Source organism: Balaenoptera ricei, chromosome 6 (genome assembly GCF_028023285.1).
Source record: "Balaenoptera ricei isolate mBalRic1 chromosome 6, mBalRic1.hap2, whole genome shotgun sequence".
Taxonomy (NCBI): domain Eukaryota; kingdom Metazoa; phylum Chordata; class Mammalia; order Artiodactyla; family Balaenopteridae; genus Balaenoptera; species Balaenoptera ricei.
The window spans coordinates 88,926,585-88,952,542 of NC_082644.1; the positions used below are offsets into that span (position 1 = coordinate 88,926,585).

At 41.4% G+C, this 25,958-nt stretch overlaps 1 protein-coding gene across 2 annotated transcripts in view; it reads right to left on the reverse strand.

Annotated features, from left to right (window-relative positions):
- XPA (XPA, DNA damage recognition and repair factor) overlaps nucleotides 1–15,015 on the reverse strand; it is a 39,184-nt gene extending 24,169 nt beyond the window's left edge. For both annotated transcript variants that reach the window (XR_009503721.1, XM_059925132.1), the window contains exons 1-2: nucleotides 14,724–15,015; nucleotides 10,233–10,343 (exon numbers count right to left, since the gene is read on the reverse strand). Coding sequence is in view for 1 of the 2 variants with exons in the window: in XM_059925132.1 (XP_059781115.1) it covers nucleotides 10,233–10,343; nucleotides 14,724–14,895 (283 nt within the window). In the remaining variant the exon portion in view is untranslated. The remainder of the gene's footprint in view (nucleotides 1–10,232; nucleotides 10,344–14,723) is intronic.
- Between the last annotated feature and the right edge of the window lie 10,943 nt (nucleotides 15,016–25,958).

Genomic DNA, 25,958 nt, shown 5'->3' on the forward strand with positions numbered 1-25,958 from the left:
GCAAAAGCAGTTCTAAGAGGGAAGTTTATACCTATACAAGCCTACCTCAAGAAACAAGAAATATCTCAAATAAAAAATCTAACATTACACCTAAAGGAACTAGAGAAAGAAGAACAAACAAAACCCAAAGTTAATAGAAAGAAAGAAATCATAAAGATCAGAGCAGAAATAAATGAAATAGAAACAAAGAAAACAATAGCAAAGATCAATAAAACTAAAAGCTGGTTCTTTGAGAAGATAAACAAAATTGATAAGCCATTAGCCAGACTCATCAAGAAAAAGAGGGAGAGGACTAAAATCAATAAAATCAGAAATGAAAAAGGAGAAGTTACAACAGACACCGCAGAAATACAAAGCATCCTAAGAGACTACTACAAGCAACTCTATGCCAACAAAATGGACAACCTGGAAGAAATGGACAAATTCCTAGAAAGGTATAACCTTCCAAGACTGAACCAGGAAGAAATAGAAAATATGAACAGACCAATCACAAGTAATGAAATTGAAACTGTGATTAAAAATCTTCCAACAAACAAAAGTCCAGGACCAGATGGCTTCAAAGGTGAATTCTATCAAACATTTAGAGAAGAGCTAACACCCATCCTTCTCAAACTCTTCCAAAAAATTGCAGAGGAAGGAACACTCCCAAACTCATTCTATGAAGCCACCATCACCCTGATACCAAATCCAGACAAAGATACTACAAAAAAAAAATTACAGACTAATATCACTGATGAATATAGATGCGAAAATCCTCAACAAAATACTAGCAAACAGAATCCAACAACACATTAAAAGGATCATACACCATGATCAAGTGGGATTTATCCCAGGGATGCAAGGATTCTTCAATATACGCAAATCAATCAATGTGATACACCATATTAACAAATTGAAGGAGAAAAACCACATGATCATCTCAATAGATGCAGAGAAAGCTTTTGACAAAATTCAATACCCATTTATGATAAAAAACCCTGCAGAAAGTAGGCACAGAGGGAACTTTCCTCAACATAATAAAGGCCATATATGACAAACTCACAGCCAACATCATCCTCAATTGTGAAAAACTGAAACCATTTCCACTAAGATCAGGAACAAGACAAGGTTGCCCACTCTCACCACTATTATTCAACATAGTTTTGGAAGTTTTAGCCACAGCAACCAGAGAAGAAAAAGAAAGAAAAGGAATCCAAATCGGAAAAGAAGAAGTAAAGCTGTCACTGTTTGCAGATGACATGATATTATACATAGAGAATCCTAAAGATGCTACCAGAAAACTACTAGAGCTAATCAATGAATTTGGTAAAGTAGCAGGATAAAAAATTAATGCACAGAAATCTCTGGCATACTTATACACTAATGATGAAAAATCTGAAAGAGAAATTAAGAAAACACTCCCATTTACCACTGCAACAAAAAGAATAAAATATCTAGGAATAAACCTACTTAAGGAGACAAAAGACCTGTATGCAGAAAATTATAAGACACTGATGAAAGAAATTAAAGATGATACCAACAGATGGAGAGATATACCATGTTCTTGGATTGGAAGAATCAACATTGTGAAAATGACTCTACTATCCAAAGCAATCTACAGATTCAATGCAATCCCTATCAAACTACCAATGGCATTTTTCACAGAACTAGAACAAAAAATTTCAAAATTTGTATGGAAACAGAAAAGACCCCGAATAGCCAAAGCAATCTTGAGAACGAAAAATGGAGCTAGAGGAATCAGGCTCCCGGACTTCAGACTATACTACAAAGCTACAGTAATCAAGACAGTATGGTCCTGGCACAAAAACAGAAATATAGATCAATGGAACAGGATAGAAAGCCCAGAGATAAACCCATGCACATATGGTCACCTTATCTTTGATAAAGGAGGCAAGAATATACAGTGGAGAAAAGACAGCCTCTTCAATAAGTGGTGCTGGGAAAACTGGACAAGTACATGTAAAAGTATGAAATTAGAACACTCCCTAACACCATACACAAAAATAAACTCAAAATGCATTAAAGACCTAAATGTAAGGCCAGACACTATCAAACTCTTAGAGGAAAACATAGGTAGAACACTCTATGACATAAATCACAGCAAGATCCTTTTTGACCTACCTCCTAGAGAAATGGAAATAAAAACAAAAATAAACAAATGGGACCTAATGTAACTTAAAACCTTTTGCACAGCAAAGGAAACCATAAACAAGACGAAAAGACAACCCTCAGAATGGGAGAAAATATTTGCAAATGAAGCAACTGACAAAGGATTAATCTCCAAAATTTACAAGCAGCTCATGCAGCTCAGTAACAAAAAAACAAACAACCCAATCCAAAAATGGGCAAAAGACCTAAATAGACATTTCTCCAAAGAAGATATACAGATTGCCAACAAACACATGAAAGAATGCTCAACATCATTAATCATTAGAGAAATGCAAATCAAAACTACAATGAGATATCATCTCACACCAGTCAGAATGGCCATCATCAAAAATCTAGAAACAATAAATGCTGGAGAGGGTGTGGAGAAAAGGGAACACTCTTGCACTGTTGGTGGGAATGTCAATTGATACAGCCACTATGGAGAACAGTATGGATGTTCCTTGAAAAACTAAAAATAGAACTACCATACGACCCAGCAATCCCACTATTGGGCATATACCCTGAGAAAACCATAATTCAAAAAGAGTCACGTACCACAACGTTCACTGCAGCTCTATTTACAATAGCCAGGACATGGAAGCAACCTAAGTGTCCATCATCAGATGAATGGATAAAGAAGATGTGGCACATATATACAATGGAATATTACTCAGCCATAAAAAGAAATGAAACTGAGTTATTTGTAGTGAGGTGGATGGACCTAGAGTCTGTCATGCAGAGTGAAGTAAGTCAGAAAGAGGAAAACAAATACCATATGCTAACACATATATATGGAATCTAAGGAGAAAAAAAAAAAAGTCATGAAGAATCTAGGGGTAAGACAGGAATAAAGACACAGACCTACTAGAGAATGGACTTGAGGATATGGGGAGGGGGAAAGGTAAGCTGTGACAAAGTGAGAGAGTGGCATGGACATATATACACTACCAAACGTAAAACAGATAGCTAGTGGGAAGCAGCCGCATAGCACAGGGAGATCAGCTCGGTGGTTTGTGACCACCTAGAGGGGTGGGATAGGGAGGGAGGGAGACGCAAGAGGGAAGAGATATAGGAACATATGTATATGTATAACTGATTCACTTTGTTATAAAGCAGAAACTAACACACCATTGTAAAGCAATTATACTCCAATAAAGATGTTAAAAAAAAAAAAAAAACACGATGATCTAAAACCTACGGGATGCAGCAAAAGCAGTTCTAAGAGGGAAGTTTATACCTATACAAGCCTACCTCAAGAAACAAGAAATATCTCAAATAAAAAATCTAACCTTACACCTAAAGGAACTAGAGAAAGAAGTACAAACAAAACCCAAAGTTAGTAGAAGGAAAGAAATCATAAAGATCAGAGCAGAAATAAATGAAATAGAAACAAAGAAAACGATAGCAAAGATCAATAAAATTAAAAGCTGGTTCTTTGAGAAGATAAACAAAATTGATAAAGCATTAGCCAGACTCATCAAGAAAAAGAGAGAGAGGACTCAAATCAATAAAATTAGAAATGAAAAAGGAGAAGATACAACACACACCACAGAAAATACAAAGCATCCTAAGAGACTACTACAAGCAACTCTATGCCAATAAAATGGACAACCTGGAAGAAATGGACAAATTCTTAGAAAGGTACAATCTTCCAAGACTGAACCAGCAAGAAATAGAAAATATGAACAGACCAATCACAAGTAATGAAATTGAAACTGTGATTAAAATTCTTCCAACAAACAAAAGTCCAGGACCAGATGGCTTCACAGGTGAATTCTATCAAACATTTAGAGAAGAGCTAATACCCATCCTTCTCAAACTCTTCCAAAAACTGCAGAGGAAGGAACACTCCCGAACTCATTCTATGAGACCACCATCACCCTGATACCAAAACCAGACAAAGATACTACAAAAAAAGAAAATTACAGACCAATATCACTGATGAATATAGATGCAAAAATCCTCAACAAAACACTAGCAAACAGAATCCAACAACACATTAAAAGGATCATACACCATGATCAAGTGGGATTTATCCCAGGGATGCAAGGATTCTTCAATATATGCAAATCAATCAATGTGGTATGCCATATTAACAAATTGAAGAAGAAAAACCATATGATCATCTCAATAGATGCAGAAAAAGCTTTTGACAAAATTCAACACCCATTTATGATAAAAACTCTCCAGAAAGCGGGCACAGAGGGAACCTACCTCAACATAATAAAGGTCATATACGACAAACCCATAGCAAACATCATTCTCAATGGTGAAAAACTGAAAGCATTTCCTCTAAGATCAGGAATAAGACAAGGATGTCCACTCTCACCACTATTATTCAACATAGTTTTGGAAGTCCTAGCCACGGCAATCAGAGAAGAAAAAGAAATAAAAGGAATACAAATTGGAAAAGAAGTAAAACTGTCACTGTTTGCAGATGACAGGATACTATACATAGAGAATCCTAAAAATGCCACCAGGAACTGCTGGAGCTCATCAATGAATTTGGTAAGGTTGCAGGATACAAAATTAATGCACAGAAATCTCTTGCATTCCCATACACTAATGATGAAAAATCTGAAAGAGAAATTATGGAAACACTCCCATTTACCACTGCAACAAAAAGAATAAAATACCTAGGAATAAACCTACCTAGGGAGACAAAAGACCTGTATGCAGAAAACTATAAGACACTGATGAAAGAAATTAAAGATGATACCAACAGATGGAGAGATATACCATGTTCTTGGATTGGAAGAGTCAACACTGTGAAAATGACTATACTACCCAAAGCAATCTACAGATTCAATGCAATCCCTATCAAATTACCAATGGCATTTTTTACGGAACTAGAACAAATCATCTTAAAATTTGTATGGAGACACAAAAAACCCCGAATAGCCAAAGCAGTCTTGAAGGAAAAAAATGGAGCTGGAGGAATCAGACTCCCTGACTTCAGACTATACTACAAAGCTACAGTAATCAAGACAATATGGTACTGGCACAAAAACAGAAACACAGATCAATGGAACAAGATAGAAAGCCCAGAGATAAACCCACGCACCTATGGTCAACTAATCTATGACAAAGGAGGCAAAGATATACAATGGAGAAAAGACAGTCTCTTCAATAAGTGGTGCTGGGAAAACTGGACAGCTATATGTAAAAGAATGAAATTAGAATACTCCCTAACACCATACACAAAAATAAACTCAAAATGGATTCGAGACCTAAATGTGAGACCGGACACTGTAAAACTCTTAGAGGAAAATATAGGAAGAACACTCTTTGACATAAATCACAGCAAGATCTTTTTTGATCCACCTCCTAGAATAATGGAAATAAAAACAAAAATAAACAAATGGGACCTAATGAAACTTCAAAGCTTTTGCACAGCAAAGGAAACCATAAACAAGACGAAAAGACAACCCTCAGAATGGGAGAAAGTATTCGCAAACGAATCAACGGACAAAGGATTAATCTCCAAAATATATAAACAGCTCATGCAGCTCAATATTAAAGAAACAACCAACCCAATCCAAAAATGGGCAGAAGACCTAAATAGACATTTCTCCAAAGAAGACATACAGATGGCCAAGATGCACATGAAAAGCTGCTCAACATCACTAATTATTAGAGAAACGCAAATCAAAACTACAGCGAGGTATCACCTCACCCAGTTAGAATGGGCATCATCAGAAAATCTACAAACAACAAATGCTGGAGAGGGTGTGGAGAAAAGGGAACCCTCTTGCACTGTTGGTGGGAATGTAAATTGATACAGCCACTATGGAGAACAGTATGGAGGTTCCTTAAAAAACTAAAAATAGAATTACCATATGATCCAGCAATCCCACTACTGGACATATACCCAGAGAAAACCATAATTCAAAAAGACACATGTGGGGCTTCCCTGGTGGCGCAGTGGTTGAGAATCTGCCCGCCAACGCAGGGTACACGGGTTCGAGCCCTGGTCTGGGAAGATCCCACATGCCGCGGAGCAACTAGGCCCGTGAGCCACAAATACTGAGCCTGCGCGTCTGGAGCCTGTGCTCCGCAACAAGAGAGGCCGCGATAGTGAGAGGCCCGCGCACCGCGATGAAGAGTGGCCCCCGCTTGCCACAACTAGAGAAAGCCCGCGCACAGAAACAAAGACCCAACACAGCCATAAATAAACAAATAAATAAATTAAAAAAAAAAAAAAAAAGAAAAGAGCCTCTTATTAAAAAAAAAAAAAAAAAAAAGACACATGTGGGCTTCCCTGGTCGCGCAGTGGTTGAGAATCTGCCTGCCAATGCAGGGGACACAGGTTCAAGCCCTGGTCTGGGAAGATCCCACATGCCGCAGAGCAACTAGGCCCGTGAGCCACAACTACGGAGCCTGCGCGTCTGGAGCCTGTGCTCCGCAACAAGAGAGGCCGCGATAGTGAGAGGCCCGCGCACCGCGATGAAGAGTGGCCCCCGCCTGCCGCAACTAGAGAAAGCCCTCGCACAGAAACGAAGACCCAACACAACCAAAAATAAATAAATAAATAAAGGAGTTCCTTTTAAAAAAAAAAAAAAGACACATGCACCCCAATGTTCACTGCAGCAGTATTTACAATAGCTAGGTCATGGAAGCAACCTAAATGCCCATCAACAGACAAATGGATAAAGAAGTTGTGGTACATATATACAATGGAATATTACTCAGCCATAAAAAGGAACGAACTTGAGTCATTTGTTGAGACGTGGATGGATCTAGAGACTGTCATACAGAGTGAAGTAAGTCAGAAAGAGAAAAACGAATATCGTATATTAACGCATGTATGTGGAACCTAGAAAAATGGTACAGATGAACCGGTTTGCAGGGCAGAAGTTGAGACACAGATGTAGAGAACAAACGTATGGACACCAAGGGGGGAAAACCGCGGTGGGGTGGGGATGGTGGTGTGATGAATTGGGCGATTGGGATTGACATGAATACAATGATGTGTATAAAATTGATGACTAATAAGAACCTGCAGTATAAAAAAAAAACAAACAAAAAAAACAACTACTACTAAACTTTCTTTGGGTTATTTGTATGGAAATATGTTAATATAAATGTTTCAGACATTACATGAAATTTCTAAAAATCTTGTATGTTCTGGTATAATGTTATAAGTCATAATTCTAGTTATTACTTTAAAATGTATATCTCAGAAATAACTTAAAAAAAAGAAAATAAAGAGCTCTTAAACTGTACCAATTGTAACTTAAAACATTAAAAAAAAAAAAAAAGTCCTAGGAAGCAGAAAAGCACAGAGAAGCAACCAGCCTCTTCTCCATAGGCATCTAGCTTTTTACCAAAGGAGAGGTTCCACTGCTCCCTCAGTCAAGAGTTGCAGAAGCTCCACCCCAACCCCCCTTTCTGAGATCTCCCTTTGCAGTGTCCTAATCCACGGGGCCCCTCTCCAGTATGTATGGAGACATCCAAACTTTTATAAACCTAGTGAAGCCCATTTCCTTTCCTTTTCAAGCCCTTTCATCATTGTGACTGTCTGAAATTCTGCCAAGTACAGAAATTAGTGTCTGACTCTAAAAAAAAAAAAAAAGTGATAGAAAATATTAATTACTCTCCCTGTTTTCTTCTACCTACAGAGGTCAACCACATAAAGTCTTAAAAGTAGGCTCCTTGTGCAAAGGCACCTGCCCAAGGGGGCAAACAGGTGTCAAAATGCAGCCCATGACCACTTTTTAAGCCGTGAGCCCTGATCCAGGCTAAGTCAGCCCAGAGAAAGAGGGTCTTTTTCTAATTTCTCTCCCAAAGATGACACTGTGGAAGAGGTAATCAAGGATGTGACCACTGGTTAACCTGTGAGCTGGACCTGGGCAATGAGAGGCTCCTCACTCTCTCTTCTTCTGTCCTTGGGATGTACATTCTGCCCACGTTCCCACAGTGGGAGCTGTTTCAAGGACACAGCCTTGAGAGAGTACGGTGTTGTTGAGACCATGTGGACTGAATATGCGCTGAACCCAGTGAAAGCTTCTATATATACTTTAAGATTTGGCAAGTGGGTGCGGAGATCTACTCAACTCACAGCCACCCAAGACAAGCCTCATAAGAAAGTTCCCTTGCTTATTAAAACTGCCACCTACCAATCTGGAGTGCTCTGACTCTTTCTTTAGCCTCTCCCTGCCTTCCATGTATGGGGCCAGCTTGAGAATAAGAGACACCTTTTCTAACCTGCACAAATTCGCTACCAAAGTGCTATCTGCAAGCAGCAGCCCTACTGTCAATAACAGTATATGACACACGCCACACACATACCTCAGTCAAGCAGAAAGGTTCTCAATTAATGTTTGTTGCATGACCTGTTAAATGAACAGGGCTTTATAAGCCCATGGTGGATTCAGGAATCTACAGAATAACAGTTATAGTGACTCTTCATATCCATAAAATCGCAAGGACTTTACAGGTCATTGAATTCAAGGCATTCCCTCCTGATACAGGGTTTTTCTACAATATCATGCTCAAGTGTCTCTCAATCTCTGAACCCCTCCAATGCTTTGCTATTTAGAGGCAGCACTCGACATGGTTTGGCTCACATGATAAATGTGCCAACACCCTATTTAGTGCAAAGTACAAGTTCATTATACTGGGTTGGAATCTCCCTCACTGTAACTGTTACCCACTGTTTCAATTCTCCCCTCCAGGGCAAATCACAGTAAGTATAGTCTGTCTTCCACAGAGGAATACTTCTTGCATTTGCAGGCAGCTGAAGTGTTTCTAAGTTAAACGTATCCAGTTTTGACAACTGTTCCTCACATGCCAATTTCAATATTTCCATTTTGACCACGCTGTTTTGGACATATACACTTGTCAATAGCCCTCATAAAATATGGCACCCAATATATACAGTGGAATATTACTCAGTCATAAAAAGAAACGAAATTGAGTTATTTGTAGTGAGGTGTATGGACCTAGGGTCTGTAATACAGAGTGAAGTAAGTCAGGAGAAAAACAAATACCGTATGCTAACACATATATATGGAATCTAAAAAAAAAAAAAAAAAGGTTCTGAAGAACCTAGGGGCAGGACAGGAATGAAGATGCAGACGTAGAGAATGGACTTGAGGACATGGGGAGGGGGAAGGGTAAGCTGGGACAAAGCGAGAGTGGCATGGACATATATACACTACCAAATGTAAAATCGATAGCTAGTGGGAAGCAGCCGCACAGCACAGGAAGATCAGCTCGGTGGTTTGTGACCACCTAGAGGGGTGGGATAGGGAGGGTGGGAGGGAGACGCAAGAGGGAGGAGATATGGGGATATATGCATATGTATAGCTGATTCACTTTGTTATAAAGCAGAAACTAACACACCATTGTAAAGCAATTATTCTCCAATAAAGATGTTTAAAAAAAAAAAAGGCACCCAAACTGAAAATAAGTATTTTAATCCTTCAGGTGTCAGCTTCTGAAAACAATAGTTTAGACACACACAGAAGAGAACAGGATTATTACCTACCTTGATGAATGCACAACACTTCTAATGCGCAACCAAAACTGGAATAGCTTTTTTAAGCTGTTATATTCCACTACTGGCTTCAAACTTATGATCAAGTAAAACTATCTTTTTCAAAGAGTGTGAAAGTACCCTCATCCAGAGGATGGATGGATATAGATATATGTGATTTACCAAAACTTTAACCTTAGATAATAGTTATTTTATTATTCTTTTTATGCCAGACCTATCTTGTACTTTACAGACCACTTTTTTTCCTCTAAACATAAAGAAAAGACCTAAATTTTATCTCTTGCATTCAAGTCCCTCATTTCAGCCTATCAAGATACTTTTAAGTATTTATTCTATCAGCCTACCTATTACAAAACAGAGAGCATCAACCCTAAGTACACAAACCACATGTTAAATGAATCATTGCCAAATTTGTTTTATTTTTAATCTACTAGCAAAACTGCCAAATTTTATCACTCTTATAAAGCCAATGTGCTCAGTGACTAGACTAAATGTGGCATTTTCTAGCATCACTTTGCAAAGAATTATGCATGTTACTCAAAATGACCAACCTAGGTATCTATTTTCTGAAAACACACTTTACCTGGTTGATGAACAACTTTTCCAATTGTATGTTCTTCTTCCTCCTCCTCTTCCAGAATGAAGCCTCCTCCTGTGTCAATTATCTTCGGGGCTGCTTTTACATTAGCCATGCCTACAAAAAGTAAGAGTGGTCAACAAATGAACTAGGTAAGCCCTTATGTTCCCTTGGGCATGAACAGGAACTTTTAAAAATTTAATATATATCAAATAAGACAAGGATGTCCACTATTACCACTTCTATTCAACATTATAATGAAGGTCCCAGCCACTGTACTACGGCAAGAAAACAAGACAGGCATAAAGGTTGGAAAGAAGTAAAACAGTATTCACAGATGATGTGATTATGTATACAGAATATCCAAAAGAATCTACAATTAGAATTAAGAAATACCTAGGAATAGATGTGTAAAACCTCTATACTGAAAACACCACTAAGAGAAATCTAAGTCAATTCTCCCCAGATTTACCTAAAGATTCAATGTGATTTCATTCAAAACCCCAGCAGTGGCGGGGGGTGGGAACGCGCGCGCGCGCGCGTGTGTGTGTGTGTGTGTGTGTGTGTTGGGAAGGGGGAGGAGTAACGGGAGCTGACAAGCTGATCTAACGTTTATATGTAAATACAAAGAACACACAATAGCCAAGATAACCCTGAACAAAACTGGAGGATTTACACTACCAGATTTAAAGATTTACTACAAAGCTTCAGTAATTATGACAGTATAGTACTAAAACAAAGGGACCAATGTACTGATAATAGAAGAGAGAGTCCTGAAATAGACCTATACATATTTGGTCACTTAACTTACAGCAAAGGCTTCAAGGCAATTCAGTGAGAAAAAGATAATATTTTCAATAAATGGTGCTAGGATTTATGACAAAGGTACTACAAAACAGTGAGGAAAAGATGGTCGTTTCAATAAATGAACTTTGACTCTACCTCATACAATATACACAAAACAATTTTTAAATGGATCATAGTCTTGAATGTAAAGGGTAAAAGGTAAAACAATAAAGCTTCTAGAAGAGAACATTGGAGAATAACTCCATGAAGTTGAGGTAGCCAAAAACTTCTTAAACATGACACAAACGTATTAACCATAAGAGAAAAACTGCTAATTGAACTTGATTAAAACTAAGAACCAGGGCTTCCCTGGTGGTGCGGGCTTCCCTGGTGGCGCAGTGGTTGAGAATCTGCCTGCTAATGCAGGGGACACGGGTTCGAGCCCTGGTCTGGGAAGATCCCACATGCCGCGGAGCAACTGGGCCCGTGAGCCACAACTACTGAGCCTGCGCATCTGGAGCCTGTGCTCCACAACAAGAGAGGCCGCGACAGTGAGAGGCCAGCGCACCGCGATGAAGAGTGGCCCCCGCTTGCTGCAGCTAGAGGAAGCCGTCGCACAGAAACAAAGACCCAACACAGCCAAATAAATAAATAAATAAATAGATCGATAGATTAAAAAAAAAAAACAAAAAACTAAGAACCTCTATTCATCAAAAGACACCATTATGAGAGTAAAAAGACAAGATACAAATCAGGAGACGCTATTTGGAATATGTATATCTGACAAAAGACTCATCCAGAATACATAATGAAATCCTATAAACCAGTAAAAATCAAATAGCCCAACTTAAAAAAAGGGAAAAGACCTGAAGAGAAACTTCACAAATGAAGATATGCAAATAGTTAGTAACCACATGAAAAAGGTCTCATCATCGTTAAGTAATTAGGAAAATACAAATTAAAACCATAATGAAATAACACCATTCCCACCAGAACACTCAAAATGAAAAAGACTGACAATACCAGATGATGAGGATGTGGAGCACCTGGGACTATCATACATTGCTGGTAAGATTTTAAATTGATATAATCATTGTACGGCAATGCCTACTAAAGTTAAAATATACATCTCCCCTATAACCCAGAATTCCATCTCTAGGCATATACACGATAGAAATGAGTGCATATGTCTACCATAAGACATATCAAAAATGCTCACAAATGTTCTCCTCATAATAGCCCCAAACTGGAAACAACCCAAATTTCCATCAAAAGGAAAATGGAAAAACTACAGTATAACAACATAAAAGAGTACTATAGAACATATAAATGAACAAACTACCAACACATGCAACAACACGGATGAATCTCTCAGGTATTATGTTGAGCAAAAGAAGCCAGTTACTGTATGATTCCATTTATATGATGTTCAAAAACAGACAGTACTAATCAAATGGTCAGAATGATAGTTACTTCTAAGGGTGAATGGTTGACTAAGAAGTGCCATTAGGGAAACTTCTAAGGTTCTGGAAGTGTCTGTACAGTATATTGATTGCTGTGGTATTGACATGAGTATTCACATAGGTAAAATTCAGATGAGTGCATTTTACATTAATGTATGAATGTTATAACTAATTTTTTAAGACAAATTTAGTAGGTATTATCTTGCTTAAGTCTAAACTCCCCTTCTCTGGCCTCAATTTATTAAATAAAGGAATTACAGTATAAGCCTGTTTCTACTGTTAACAGCAATTCTCATATTCTAGTATATTGTCTGTTCAACTCTCTACATTCCTTCATTAGACTGAGTGCTTTTATCTCCGTAATTCTGAAAAACAGTTAAGCATTCCATGAATATTTACTGACTGGATAGAAATCAATGAATGTATCAGAATATGATTTTGATTTCATGAATAGTGTAGCGAATGATTAGAATGATCATTCATGAGTGCAGTAAGAATTAAGAAGGGAAGCTGGAGTAATCAAGACCATAATCTGAGCAGGATCCTGAACAATGGTAAATCATGCCAAAAACAAAGCCCAATTTCTCTCTACTGCTATGCCTTGTTTTTTCCCCAGGCCCTTAGCACTACTCTTAGCAACACATTCTAAGCAAGTTCTTCTCAGTCTTTTTCATGGCATGTCATAGCACACACAGAAAATGAAAACTGCACAGTACACTGAAATAAAAGTACTACAAAGATTAAAAATCTCAGCACCTACCTAACTCTTGAAGCACAGCAGGTTGTATACAATGCTGCAACACAGTTCAGTTCTTTGGCAAATACCTAAGAAATCTAACAAAATATTCATGCTACCTTGCTTTCCATTATCAGACGTTTAGTTTAATACCACTTTATGCTCTATTTTGCACCCGTGTTCCACAGCCTTTTAGTACAGATCTAGAAACCTTTATGGAATCATGAATATGAATTAATCAATGCAGATGGACAACTTTTTGTCCTGACCCTAGAATGCTTCAAGTTGGGAAAGGAATAAAAGAAAACCACTATAAAGCAGAAAGGATGAGACCAGAACCATTAAAAGTGGTTGAAATTTGCAGATTCAGTGTCAGTATGAATATCAAGACATGCAGCTCGCTCTTTTCACTCTTCCTTACTTTTGGCTGATGAAAAAGGGTAGTGGATGACACAGCTCTGACCGTGCTCAACTGCTCACACAGTATGGATATAGGTTTAGGAACACTTGTGCTTCACATTATAGAGGTAGTCCTGAAGAACCACATGTCAACCAAACTGTATTTCCCTGAGGAAAATTATTAGTTGACCCCACTGGAGAACTGACCCCAATTATTAGTTGACCCCACTGGAGAATTACATGATAGACACATACATGATAGGCAAAGAGACAAATAAGCCGCCACGGGCTAAGAAAAGGGAAAGATGAAATCCAAACAAGAGTAACAGCCTTTCTTCTTATGAGAGAGAGAGACATGCCTAGTATAGCAGAGGCAGCTGGTGAGCAAGGAAAGGCCCCGAACCCAGGGTCAGATGACCCGAGTTCTAGTCCTGATTAGCCTTTGCACTTACTGGGATGGACCTGAGCAAACCCCCCTTTCCTTTTCTGATCCTCAGTTACCACCTCAGTAAAACAGGGATACCAAACCCTGTCCTAATTATTTTCTCACAGGTTAGCTGTGAGAATCAAATCAGCCAATTTGAAAAACGTGAAGCACAACAGGTGCCACTCTGTTAGCCCCACGAAGGCAGCAGCGGGAGCAAGCAGTGTGCGGGTTACGGAATATGCACTCAATCACCCTGTGGTAAATGGATGACTGAGGGAAGCTGGTGCAGGACCAATGTCTTACATGTCTTAAATGTGTTACAAGGTCTAAAAGCTTTACACCAAAACCACCCCTGGGACCGGTGAAAGCTGCAGGAAGAGAGCAGAAAGGGAGAGCTGAGGCACTGGCTGGCATTTCCCGACGGCGAGGGCGGCTGCATTCCCAAGCTAAGGACCGCCCAGGAGCAGGGAGGAAAGGCCAGGGCTGGGAGTCAGGAGTCGCCCTGTGGTCTCGGACAGCCCGCTCTGACAAGGCCCGCTGAGCGGATCCCACCCCCACCCCCACCCCCCGCACCTGGGACTGCGGGAGGGTCTGCGCGGAAACGCGAAGGGAGTGCACGCCACACCCAAGACGCTGCCCCAGGTCCGCAAGGAAAGAGAAGGGGCAGGCGCCGCCCGGGCCCAAACCTCCGGTAGCCGCAGCCGCCGTCGCCGGGTAAGGCCGGGCCGCCAGCCGGGCCTGGCGCAGCATCAGCGCCCGCTGCCGCTTCCGCTCAATGCTCGCCCGCACCGAGGCAGACAGCTCCGCCGGCTGTTCTGAAACCGCCGGCTCAGACGAAGCTCCCCCGGCGGCCGCCATCTCCGTGCTCCCCCAAGGACTGTGGCTCTAGCCCCGCGCACGCTCATTGGCGCCCCGAAGCGTGCCCAAGGCCCCGCCGGCACCGCCTCCGCGCCTGCTCCGCCTCCGCGCCTGCTCCACGGCTCTGCCTCCGACAAGGAGAGCGCCTGCGCAATTTGAGAAGTACGTGAGAAAGGGAGGGGCGGCGGGCGGAGTCTGCGCACGCGTCGGCCCGGGGACTACTGGCTGGCTTTAACCCGGGGGGGGCCGTGGCAGAGATCGGTGATTAAGACCTGGTCATCTTTGAAATAATAGTTTCGCTTGGTGGTTCAGAATATGGACTTTGGAGTCAGACTTGGGTTAAATCCTATCTCTGACACTTGCCATCTGCGTGACTTCAGCAAGTTATTTAACCTGAGTTCAGTTTCTTCAGTAGTAAAATGAGGATAATTACGGAACCACTTTCATGATTGTTGGGAAGATTAGATGTAGCCTTTCAGCACAATGCCTGGCACATAGAAAGCTTTCAAAAATGATGGCAGGACTTCCCTTGCAGTCCAGAGGTTAAGACTCCGTGCTTCCAATGCAGGGGGCGCGAGTTCCAAACCTGGTTGGGGAACTAAGATCCCGCATGCCAGCAGCACAGCCAAAAAATGTAAAATGAAATAATAAAATAAAATGGCAGCTAGTAGTAATAGTAGTGCCAATCAAGAGAGATCAATAGATGATTGGTCTGACTACTTACAACACCTGGCCTAGGGGGACAGTGTCTTAGATTCGAAATGAGAGCGCCTGGGTTTAAACTCTCACTTGCTGTGACATCAGGCAAATGCAGCACCAGGTTCCCAAGGCTGGTATGCTTGAGCTTGGCTGTCTTTTCCTTGGAATATTTCTTCAGTGTGGATGAGCTGCCACCAGGTAGACAGTGGGTTTGGTTTTGGGCCAAATCCTGACTTCCCAAACGTGTGGCAAATGAACCAGAAGAAACACTGCATGATTTTCTAAAAATGTATGCTTTTTCTTTATTACTAATAAAATTTAACTGAAGCCAGAAAACATTAAGTTCTAATTACTACATATACCATTTGGGACTAGTTTTTAGAGCAAGCTGGCACACTGAGGTTTCCCACTAATATTCAATGATAAAAGTTTGACAAGCACAAACTAGTGGTTCTAATCTATCAAATACATGTATATTTAAACTGGAGGACCTTATATAAAGCAGAGAAATGCTGAGCTCTTCTAGTTGAACTGGAGACAGAGACCTCAAGCCATCCCTACTCCCTTTCTCCTCAGATTCTTCTTGCTCCCCATCCATTGATCTTGTCCAGGTGATAAAATCTCAAATTCTATACAACACCTAAAGCACGAGCAAGAAAAGAAAAAATTAGAGAAATTTAACTTCATCAAAATTGAAAACTTTTGTTCATCAAAGGACACTGTCAAGAAAATGAAAAGACAACTCACAGAATGGGAGAAAATATTTGGAAATCATATACAGGTTTCCATGTTCCCTATCCAAGAGTAGAGCATTCCTAAGAAACCTTTTCTAAGCCAAAATGGCATAAAGCAAAGAAGCAATTACCTTAGGACACATCTTGCTAACGAATGCACCTGCACAAAATAAATCGAGATAAAGCACAGATGCTCACAGACACAGTTGAAAGCTATGGCAGCTGGATGATAAGATGCTGAAGGCAGTTCCCCGGGAAGGAGCTTGGTGGTGTCATTCTCTCAAAGCGCGCTGCCTCTATACTGCCTCATGCAAAACAAACTCAAACACTATTTTTGCTTTCCCCCTTTTTTCCTGAAAGCGGAAATCCTCTTCACATTTCTTTCTGTTAGCAAAAACAGGTACTAATGAAGGTCTTTCGTAAAAGCAAATTGAGATAAAGCGACTTGAAAAGCGAGGGATACCTGTATCTGAAAAAGGAACTCTTACAACTAAATAACAAAAAGGCAAATAACAGTTTTTAAATGAGCTAAAAACTTCAATAGATATTTTTCTAAAGAAGATGTACAAGTGGCCAAACAAGCACATGAAAAGAATTCATCATTAGTGAAATGCAAATGAAAAGCATCAGATCAAAAGTGAAGTGCAATACCATTTCACACCCATTACTATGACCAGAATTAAGAGGGAAAAAAAAACCCCCAGAAAATAACAAATGTTGGCAAGGATGTGGAGAAATTGGAATCCTCATACATTGCTAGTGGGAATGTAAAACAATGCTGCCCATGGCAAACAGTTTGGCTATTCTCCAAAAAGTTAAACATATAGAATTACCATATAAGTCATCAATTTCACTCCCAGGTAGAATTCAAGTCCTCAAAGGTTGAAAACAGGTGTTCAAACAAAAACTTGCATACAAATGTTCATAGCAGCACTATTCACAATAGCCAAAAGACTGAAACTACCCAAATGTCCATCAAATGATGAATGGATAAACAAAGTGTGACATATCCAAACAAGGAATATAATTCAGCCATAAAAAGGAAGTACTGACACATGCTACAACATGGATGAACCTTGAAAACATTATAGGGACTCCCTGGTGGCGCAGTGGTTAAGAATCCGCCTGCAAATGCAGGGGACACGGGTTTGATCCCTGGTCCTGGAAGATTCCACATGCCGCAGAGCAACTAAGCCTGTGCGCCACAACTACTGAGCCTGCGCATTAGAGCCCACGTGTCACAACTACTGAAGCCCCCGCACCTACAGCCTGTGCTCCTTGACAAGAGAAGCCACTGCAATGAGAAGCCTGCGCACCGCAACGAAGAGTAGCCCCTGCTCGCCACAATTAGGGAAAACCTGCTCACAGCAACGAAGACCCAACACAGCCCAAAATAAATAAATAAATTTATTTATTTTTAAAAAAAGAAAAGAAAACATTATACATTTCTTTTATATGAAACATTTGAAATAAGCAAACCCATAGTAACAAAAAAGCAGATTAGTGGTTGCCAGGGACTGAGGGGAGAGGGAAATGAGAAGCGACTGCTTAATAAGTATGGGACTTCCTTTTGGGGTAATGAAAATGTTCTGTTGTAACGGCTTCACAACATTGTGAATGTACTATGTGTTACTAATGGTAAATTTTATTTTATAGTAAGGTTTTTAAAAATTCCAATTCTAACTGGGCCCAGGCAGGTAACGGAAGTTAATGAATCCATCCAGGTGTGGGGCTCTGGCAAACTGGAGTGTGAGGGCCCCGCTAAGGGAAAAGCTACTGCACAGCTCCAGTGGGTAGACAGAATTTGGGCCCATTGTTGCCAACTGCCCAATGTTTGAAGAAAAGTAACTGCTTCTCAAATTGTAATGCACATACAAGTCACATGGTGATCTTGTTAAAATGAGCATTCTCATTCAGTAGGTCCATGGTGGGACTCGAGAATACGCATCTCTAATGAGCTCCCTGATGGGGCTGCAGCTCCACGAACGACAGATCCAATAGTAAGGGTCTGGCCCACAGGTTCTCAAACTTGGCTGCATGTTGGAAGCACCTGGGGAGTTTAAAAACCACAAACAGAGTTTGATATCATTGGTCAGAGGTGGGATCTGGGCATTAGGATTTTATAAAGCAACCTCTCCCCCACCCCCATGATTCTAATGGGCAGCAAACTTTGAGAGCCAGCACCCTTAAATGACCCCTCTAGACTCTACACAGCTCTAGGAGCATCTAAGGCTGTGCAATATTTCCGTAGGACAAGGTAACAGTTCTCCCCCAATGTAAATTTTGACAATAATTAGCCACTAGAAACTCCTCCCCAGAAAAGCATTCCAAGCTTGAATATTGAAGGACATGGACCATAGCTCAGATGCTGCACCAGCCCTGGTATTTTGTTAACTCTTGACAAACTGTTGGATTTCCTTTTACCGTAACTCCCTCTCCTTGGGCTTCCTGACCTTTGTTAGCAAGTTTCGTGTAATTGGGTCTGAATTGTTAGCTGAGGCCTCAACCAAGGTAAACTGAGACTCCTCCTTTAGAGAAAAGAGGAGTACATGCCCTGATCTGTGCATCCCACACAGTGACAGAGGCTGCAGGGCTTGCCTGGAGCACAGGGGCATGAGTCATCTTGGTGGGGGCACAAAAGGAAAACAGGCAAGGAGAACAGACCAGTGGATGTGTTCTTGCCTCTTCCCATTCACAGTGTCGGGAAAAACCTGCGACTACATCTGTCTTCCTGCTTTGTACCTCTCACCTCCCAGACCAACTGTGATCCTGGCTGAAAGAGGGGTAATTAACAAAGCACAGGAAGAACTGAAAGCCCTTAATGGAGGCTGAAAAAGAGCAGGCAGGTAAGAATGGAAGCCAGGATGGGGAATGAGAAACTTGGCAGTGTTTCCTGACAGGGCCTCCTCTCTGAGAGCATTTCTGGGGTTATTCATGCCTGAGATGACAGGATGTGAACATATTTGTCTTTATTATCTAGTAAATAGTACATGTGTGTGGCTTTCTTTTTTACTTTCATTTTTCCCCTGATTCCTGGGGCTTTACCCCCTTAATGTGGTTACTTTGAACATCGTTGGCATAAATTCACAATAGGAGAACATCTGTGGTAAGGAGCATGCCAAGGGGGAGAACTGACTGGGACGAGGATGCAGCAACACAGAAATTAGCCCGATCCCGTAGACCTAAGCTGTATTGATTTAGTAACCAGGAAATGCAGTCTCTTTTGGCTGTGACTGACGCTCCTTCCAGAAGAACTTAGATTTCAACCTCCCTGAACCAAAAGATAAAGGGATTGAGGCAAAAACATCATATTGGAACCTTGATCAATAAAATGTGTGTGCAAAGGGATTTAGAAAACATCTTAAAGACTCACAAAAATTTTCTTTCCAGAAGCAATAAGAAGTAGGAGGGTCCAAACATTCAACTGAGGACAGGACCTAGGAAAAATGATTATCAGCACTGGAGGCCAAAATCCAGTCACCCACTGACCAGCAAGGGCAGATCTTCCCGACTCTGCATTCCCCAGGTCCTGAATGTGGCCCAAGGGACCTTGCTTCTTACCACGTCTTCCAGGAAACTTGCCCTGTCTCCTTCCTCAGGCTCCTATGAACCTCGTGTGTGCTGATGTTGTGGCTCTTCCACACCAGAGGTGATACCTACCTGCCGTCCTTAACTAGATTATCAGGTCCTCGAGAGCTGGGACCATCTGGTTCATCCCAGTATCGCCAGCACAATGTCTGGCACAGAGTGGCTGCTCATTAAATGTTTGTGGAATTAAATAAATAGAATAATACTGAATAAACCTAGTCGGATGTCTCACCAGCACCGAAAACTCAATGTCCAAAGCTGAACCTGACAACCACCTCAGCTCTGCTTCTATACCTGTGGTGACAGGGAACACTCTACTTCAGAACAGCCTGCTCCATTGTTGTCTAGCTTTGGCCAGTGTTTTTTGCAATAATAATAATAATAGTAAACACTTACATGGTGCTTAGTATATAATATAGTAGGTGTTTTTAAGCATTTAAAATTTATTAATTAATCTAATTTTCATAACTACTCAATGAGTATATTCACTAGTGCCAGCTTATAGATGAGATAACTAAGGCACAGAGATGTTAAATAACTTGTTCAGGGTCAAGGTGACAGAGCTGAGTTCAACCAGGCACAGCCCAGCCCCAGTATCAATATTCTCAACCACTAAACTCGTAAGTCTGGAAGTTAGAATGTCTTCCTCTTACTTCTCCACTAGTACTTGTTCTGCCTGAGTTAATGCAGAGCTGGGATCAGAAACCAGATCCTTGTAATACCTTACGTGCTAACCAAGTGGTTTGAAACAGACTGGGCTGTCTTTGTCTGAAGCCTGGTCTGAGAGTTATTATTGCCAGTCTTAGATAGGGCCAAGGGAGGATGAATGTGGTCCAGGGCTCATTCATTATATGGATGAACTCCAATTTACATAATGGGCTCATAGTTTTGTGGTTCCCTGTTTTCTTACTATCCCCAATTGGGGTTTTTGTTTTCCTTTCAATTACCTTTATAAAAAGTGTGGTTGCAACTTTTATTCCAACTTTTTTATTGGCAAGTACTTCCTCTAATAGTTGGAGTTCTGTTGAATAGGTGAACTGTCACCAGATGCACTTGCTTTTACAGTTTTTATAATGCTTGGAAATTGGCTGAATGTCTCTGGCTTCCATCCCTTCTCTGGTCCCACTACTACTGGCCTAGTTTAGCCCCCATCATCTTTTGCCTGACCAGCCTCTAAGCTGGTCTCCCAGCCTCCAGGCTGACCCCTTCTGACCCATCTTCCACTTGGCCTTACCACATCTTTCAAAAGTACAACTTTAAGGAATTCCCTGGCAGTCCAGTGGTTAGGACACTGTGCGCTTTCACTGCCGAAGGCCCGGGTTCAACCCCTGATCAGGGAACTAAGATCCCAGAAGCTGTGTAGCACGGCAAAAAAAAGAAAAAAAAGTACAGCTTTAACCATTTGCTCAAAAGTCATTTGACCCCAAGTCTATAGCTAATCCCCATCACCTGGTTTCAGCTGCCTTTTGCAGGGACTTACCTTCCGTGAATCCTCATTGAATTTTATGCTTTAACCAATCTGGTCTATCTTCTAGGCCAGTCCTGCATTCCTCTTGCTTCTGAACTATTTCTCTCCCTGCAATTCTTTTGTTCATACACTCACTCACTCATTCTTTCATTTGTATATTCATTCAGTCAGCAACTTTATGACACCATGACACCATGTTCCAAGCCAGGTCCTGTGCTGAGGACCAGGAATACAGCAATGAATTAATGGTCCTCCTCTCAAGGAGCTTCAAGTCTAATCTGGATTCTTCCTGATCACATCCATCACCATCTGTCACAATCTTATCTGAAAGAATACTATTCCCCTCTCCTTGAAGCCTTTTCCCAATGTTTCAGCTAGAAGTAACCTCTTCCCTTCTCTGAGGCTACTCCATTCCCTCCACCTCCATCTCCCAAGCACCCCCATCTTCCAACCTTGCACCCTGTATTATAATCATGCAGCTGCCTTATTTCCCCTGGATGATACAAGATGCACTTCAGCTTCTTAAGGCAGAATCCCTCTGCATCCAGGGACCATCAGAGGAGCCAGCCCAAGGTGGACACCTATCCAGCCAAGGCTGCTGAGAGACACTGCATCCACCATGAGTCAGGCAGAACACATCTCAGAGAGGTTCCACAAAGCACTCACAAAAGGCAGTGTCGTACAGTTTTATTAAGATTTAATTCACATACCATACAATTTACCCATTTAAAGTGTGCAATCAAATCATTTTCAGTGTTTTCACAGAGTTAGGCAGCTATCACCACCGTCTGTTTTAGAGCATTCTCCTCACCCCAGAAACAAGTGCCACACCCATTAGCAGTCACTCCCCGTGTCCTCTCAAACCCTCTCAGTCCTAAGCAACCACCAATTTGTTTTCTGTCTCCATAAATTTGACTGTTCTGGACATTTCATATGAATGGAATCATACAATATGTGACCTTTTGTGTCTGGCTTCTTTCACCTAGCACAACGTCTTCAAGGTTCATCTATGTTGCAGCATGTACCAATATTTCACTTTTTAATTGCCAAATAACATTCCATTTTATGGATATACCACATTTCATTTAATCCATTCATCAGCTGATAGACATTGAGTTGTTTCCACTTTTCGGCTATGATGAATAATGATACTATGAATGCCCGTTTACAAGTTTTTCTGTGGTTATGTGTTACCACTTCTCTTGAGTAGACACCTAGGAGTGGAACTGCTCAGTCATACGGTAATTCTATGTTTACTAGTCTGAGGGATCGCCAGACTGTTTTTCCAAAGTGACTGCATTATTTCATATTCCTACCAGCAATGTATAAGGGTTTCAATTTCTCCACATCTTTGCCAATATTTATTATCTTCTTTTTTACTATAACATCCTAGTGGATATGAAGTGGTTTCTCATCGTGGTTTTGATTTGTATTTCCTTAAAGATTAATTATGTTGAGCATCTTTTCATGTGCATATTGGCCATTTGTATATCTTCTTTGGAGAAATGTCTATTCAAGCCCTTTGCCTGTTTTAAAATTGGATTATTTGCCTTTTTATTGTTGAATTGTAAGTGTTCTTTATGTACTGTAGATATCCTAGAGTTTTTAATTGTCTTCCTTATGCTTTTTGTATTTTCTAAGTCTTCTACAATGGTAATGAGTTACTCTGGTAAGCAGAATATCTAATATGTGATACTAACCTACCTGAAAATATAGAAATTGTACTAATCAAACTTATGAAGGACATTAAGCTAGAAAGGGTGATTAATGTGTTTGGGGTTTTTTGTTTGTTTGTTTTACAAAATCAAGATCTATTCCTGGAGGAGTGGAGCTGTGGGTAAAACAGTACTAAGTGTGTTAGTGTGAACTTCCTCATTTCAGTTCAACAATTTTGTCAGGGTGTCTGATGAAGTGGTCTCTTTCTGCATATGTGGGAGGTGACATTAGATGATCTCCAGGACCATGTTCAACATTCACTGTCTATGATTTTCAGTTAAGGCAGGGGTAGAACTCTCTTGAGAAGGGTCCCTGAAAAAATAATCTGAAGGTCTCGGTGTCTTACAAACTCAGTGGCGACCAACATGTGATGTGACTGATGAAAAGAGATGATGTGATCTGAGGTGACAAGAATAAGAGCAGGGTGTCTGAACTGAGGGAGACGTTTGTCCTGCTGATTTGAGCTGTTCAGACCACATCTGAAGCTGGTGCCCACTTCTGGACAATACTCCAAGAATCAGAGCACTGTCCATGTGGCCAGGATGGAGAGGGAAGGGCTGGGAAAAAAGTGTTGGGAGGGAGGCCAATTCAGAAAAGTCGTGATCAAGGCACTACATCTCCAAAGGGTTTCCCTGGGCAGAGGCATCGATGTGGTCTGCCAGGCCTTTATCATCTCACTTAACTGGAAGTTCATAGCAGCCTCACTGGGCAGGATTTCCTCCTATCTCAGACCACAAGACCCAGGACTACACTCATGGCCGGCTCCAGTGGCCCCTCATCTCAGGAGCTGAAGACCCAAGTGGCAAGACGGTGAAAGTCTGACCTGAGGTCCACACAGCAGGGATGAGAAGACACGAAAGACCCTATAGGGCAGCAAATTCAAGCTGTCATGGGGTCCAAGCTAGTAATGAAAACCAATGGAGCCAGTTGAGCACTTGCCTTTTAAATGTATAGAAATTTCTTCACTTCCACAGACAAATATGTTGTACACTATTTTTCTTAAAACAAATGACTTGGTTTTTAAATTTTTCCTCTTTTCAGAAAGAACTAAAAGATGTTTTTGTTTTTGCAATAAGAGAAACAACAGCACAGGTGCAATAAGAAATGGCATCCCAGTCATCCTTGTTGCTGGGGCGACAATAGGGAACCGAGAGGACAGCTGTGACAGGACTGCAGCAGGCCCAGTGAAGCCAGGCCTTCTACTTTGTTAAAGAAGAGCTAAAAATTGGGATTTTTATGTGAAATCTTCCAACTTCTAAATCTTGATGCTGATGTTTAGAAAATATCATACAGGCTTGAAATCCCTCTACAACGTCTCTTCTGTGGTCTTCTTAACTCTGCTTGCATATCCAGGGATTGGAGCCCAAGCCCACGAATTCAGCCATCTCTGTCTGTGGACTGCTGTGACTGATAGGAATGGGCTCTTCAAATTAAACTGAAATCAACCCCTTTACAGTACACTGGGCCAACCACCCCCCAACCTGCACAGCCTCTGCCATTAGTCCTAACCTTCACCTCTCAGCCACTCCATCCATTCATTCACTCATTTACACACATACACCAGGGGCCCAGTTTCACAGCATCTGTTGAATCCAGTGGATGGGAGTCCCCCACAAGTTGAATACGTGTTTTCTTTATCTCTGAGTCCCTTGGGGCCTAGAATAGAGGGAGGTCCCCTGGGTGGGAACATGGTCTCCCAATCCCTCTCCTGGATGAAGGCTGCCGCCCCAGGAAGAAGTTCCCTTGTGGACCTTGTGTGTGGCTCTCCTGGGCAGTAGCTTGGCATTGAACAGGAGCACAGGGTTTACTGGATCTGGACCCTGGGCAAGTCACTGATGTCCCAGCCCAGGCCTCCCCATTGTGTAAACAGGGGCATTAACACTCAATTCCTGGCAGATTTTGAGGTGGGTAGAAGTCGTTTTAAGGGGAAAGTCCTACACACAGCGTCAGGATTGTGACAAGTGGCATTGACATGGAAGTGTGGAAGGAACTTGGGGTCCCACAAGGCTGGGTTTGAATCCAGGCTCAGCCACTTTGGGCAGAACATCTAATGTCTAAGAGCCCCTACTTCCTCATCTATAAAATACAGATAGAACTGCCTAGTCTACAGGCCTGTTCTTTGGATTCAAAATTAGCAGTAATGGCACACGTTGAATGTCCTGCACAGTAGGCACAGGTAAGGGGTAGCTGTTGTTGCTGCCATAACTGGTAACCAGTAGAGGGCACCAAACTACTCCATAAATGAACCCGGCCCGGTGTACTCACCACAGGTGCAAGAAAACCTTTTCCTACGCGAAGGCTGCAGGAGATAGATACACACACACACACACACACACACACACACACACTTTTACATTGGAAAGTTAGAAATTACATTTTACATTGTACTATTGGGCAGGGGGTTCATTTAATAACAAAAGCACCTTGGAGTAATGGAAAGAGCACCCCAGAGAGGAAGGCTTCCAGGACGTGGGTTCTTGTCCTTGTGTTGTGTGACCTTGGGAAAGTCTGGACCCCTTTTTGAAGCCCGAGAGGGTCAAACCGTAATCTCTAAGTGACCTTCTAGATGTCTATGACTAAGATTCTTGGACAAATATATTTCATGAAGCATGCAGGTGGTCAGGGTCGCGATGGGGGGAATGGACTAAACGACCCCTGGATGCCCTCCTGGGGCTGGGATTTGATGGTTTCTACACAGTCACGGGGAGCCTCGTCTGGGCTAATCCTGGCCTTACAAAGGAGTGCGGTTAGAGTCGTTGGGTGGTGGCGAGGTTTTTCTGCAAGCACACACGATGCTTATCATCTTTTGTGCAGGTTGATGCCGAAGCCCCAGAGACCACCCAGCCTGACAAAGAAAG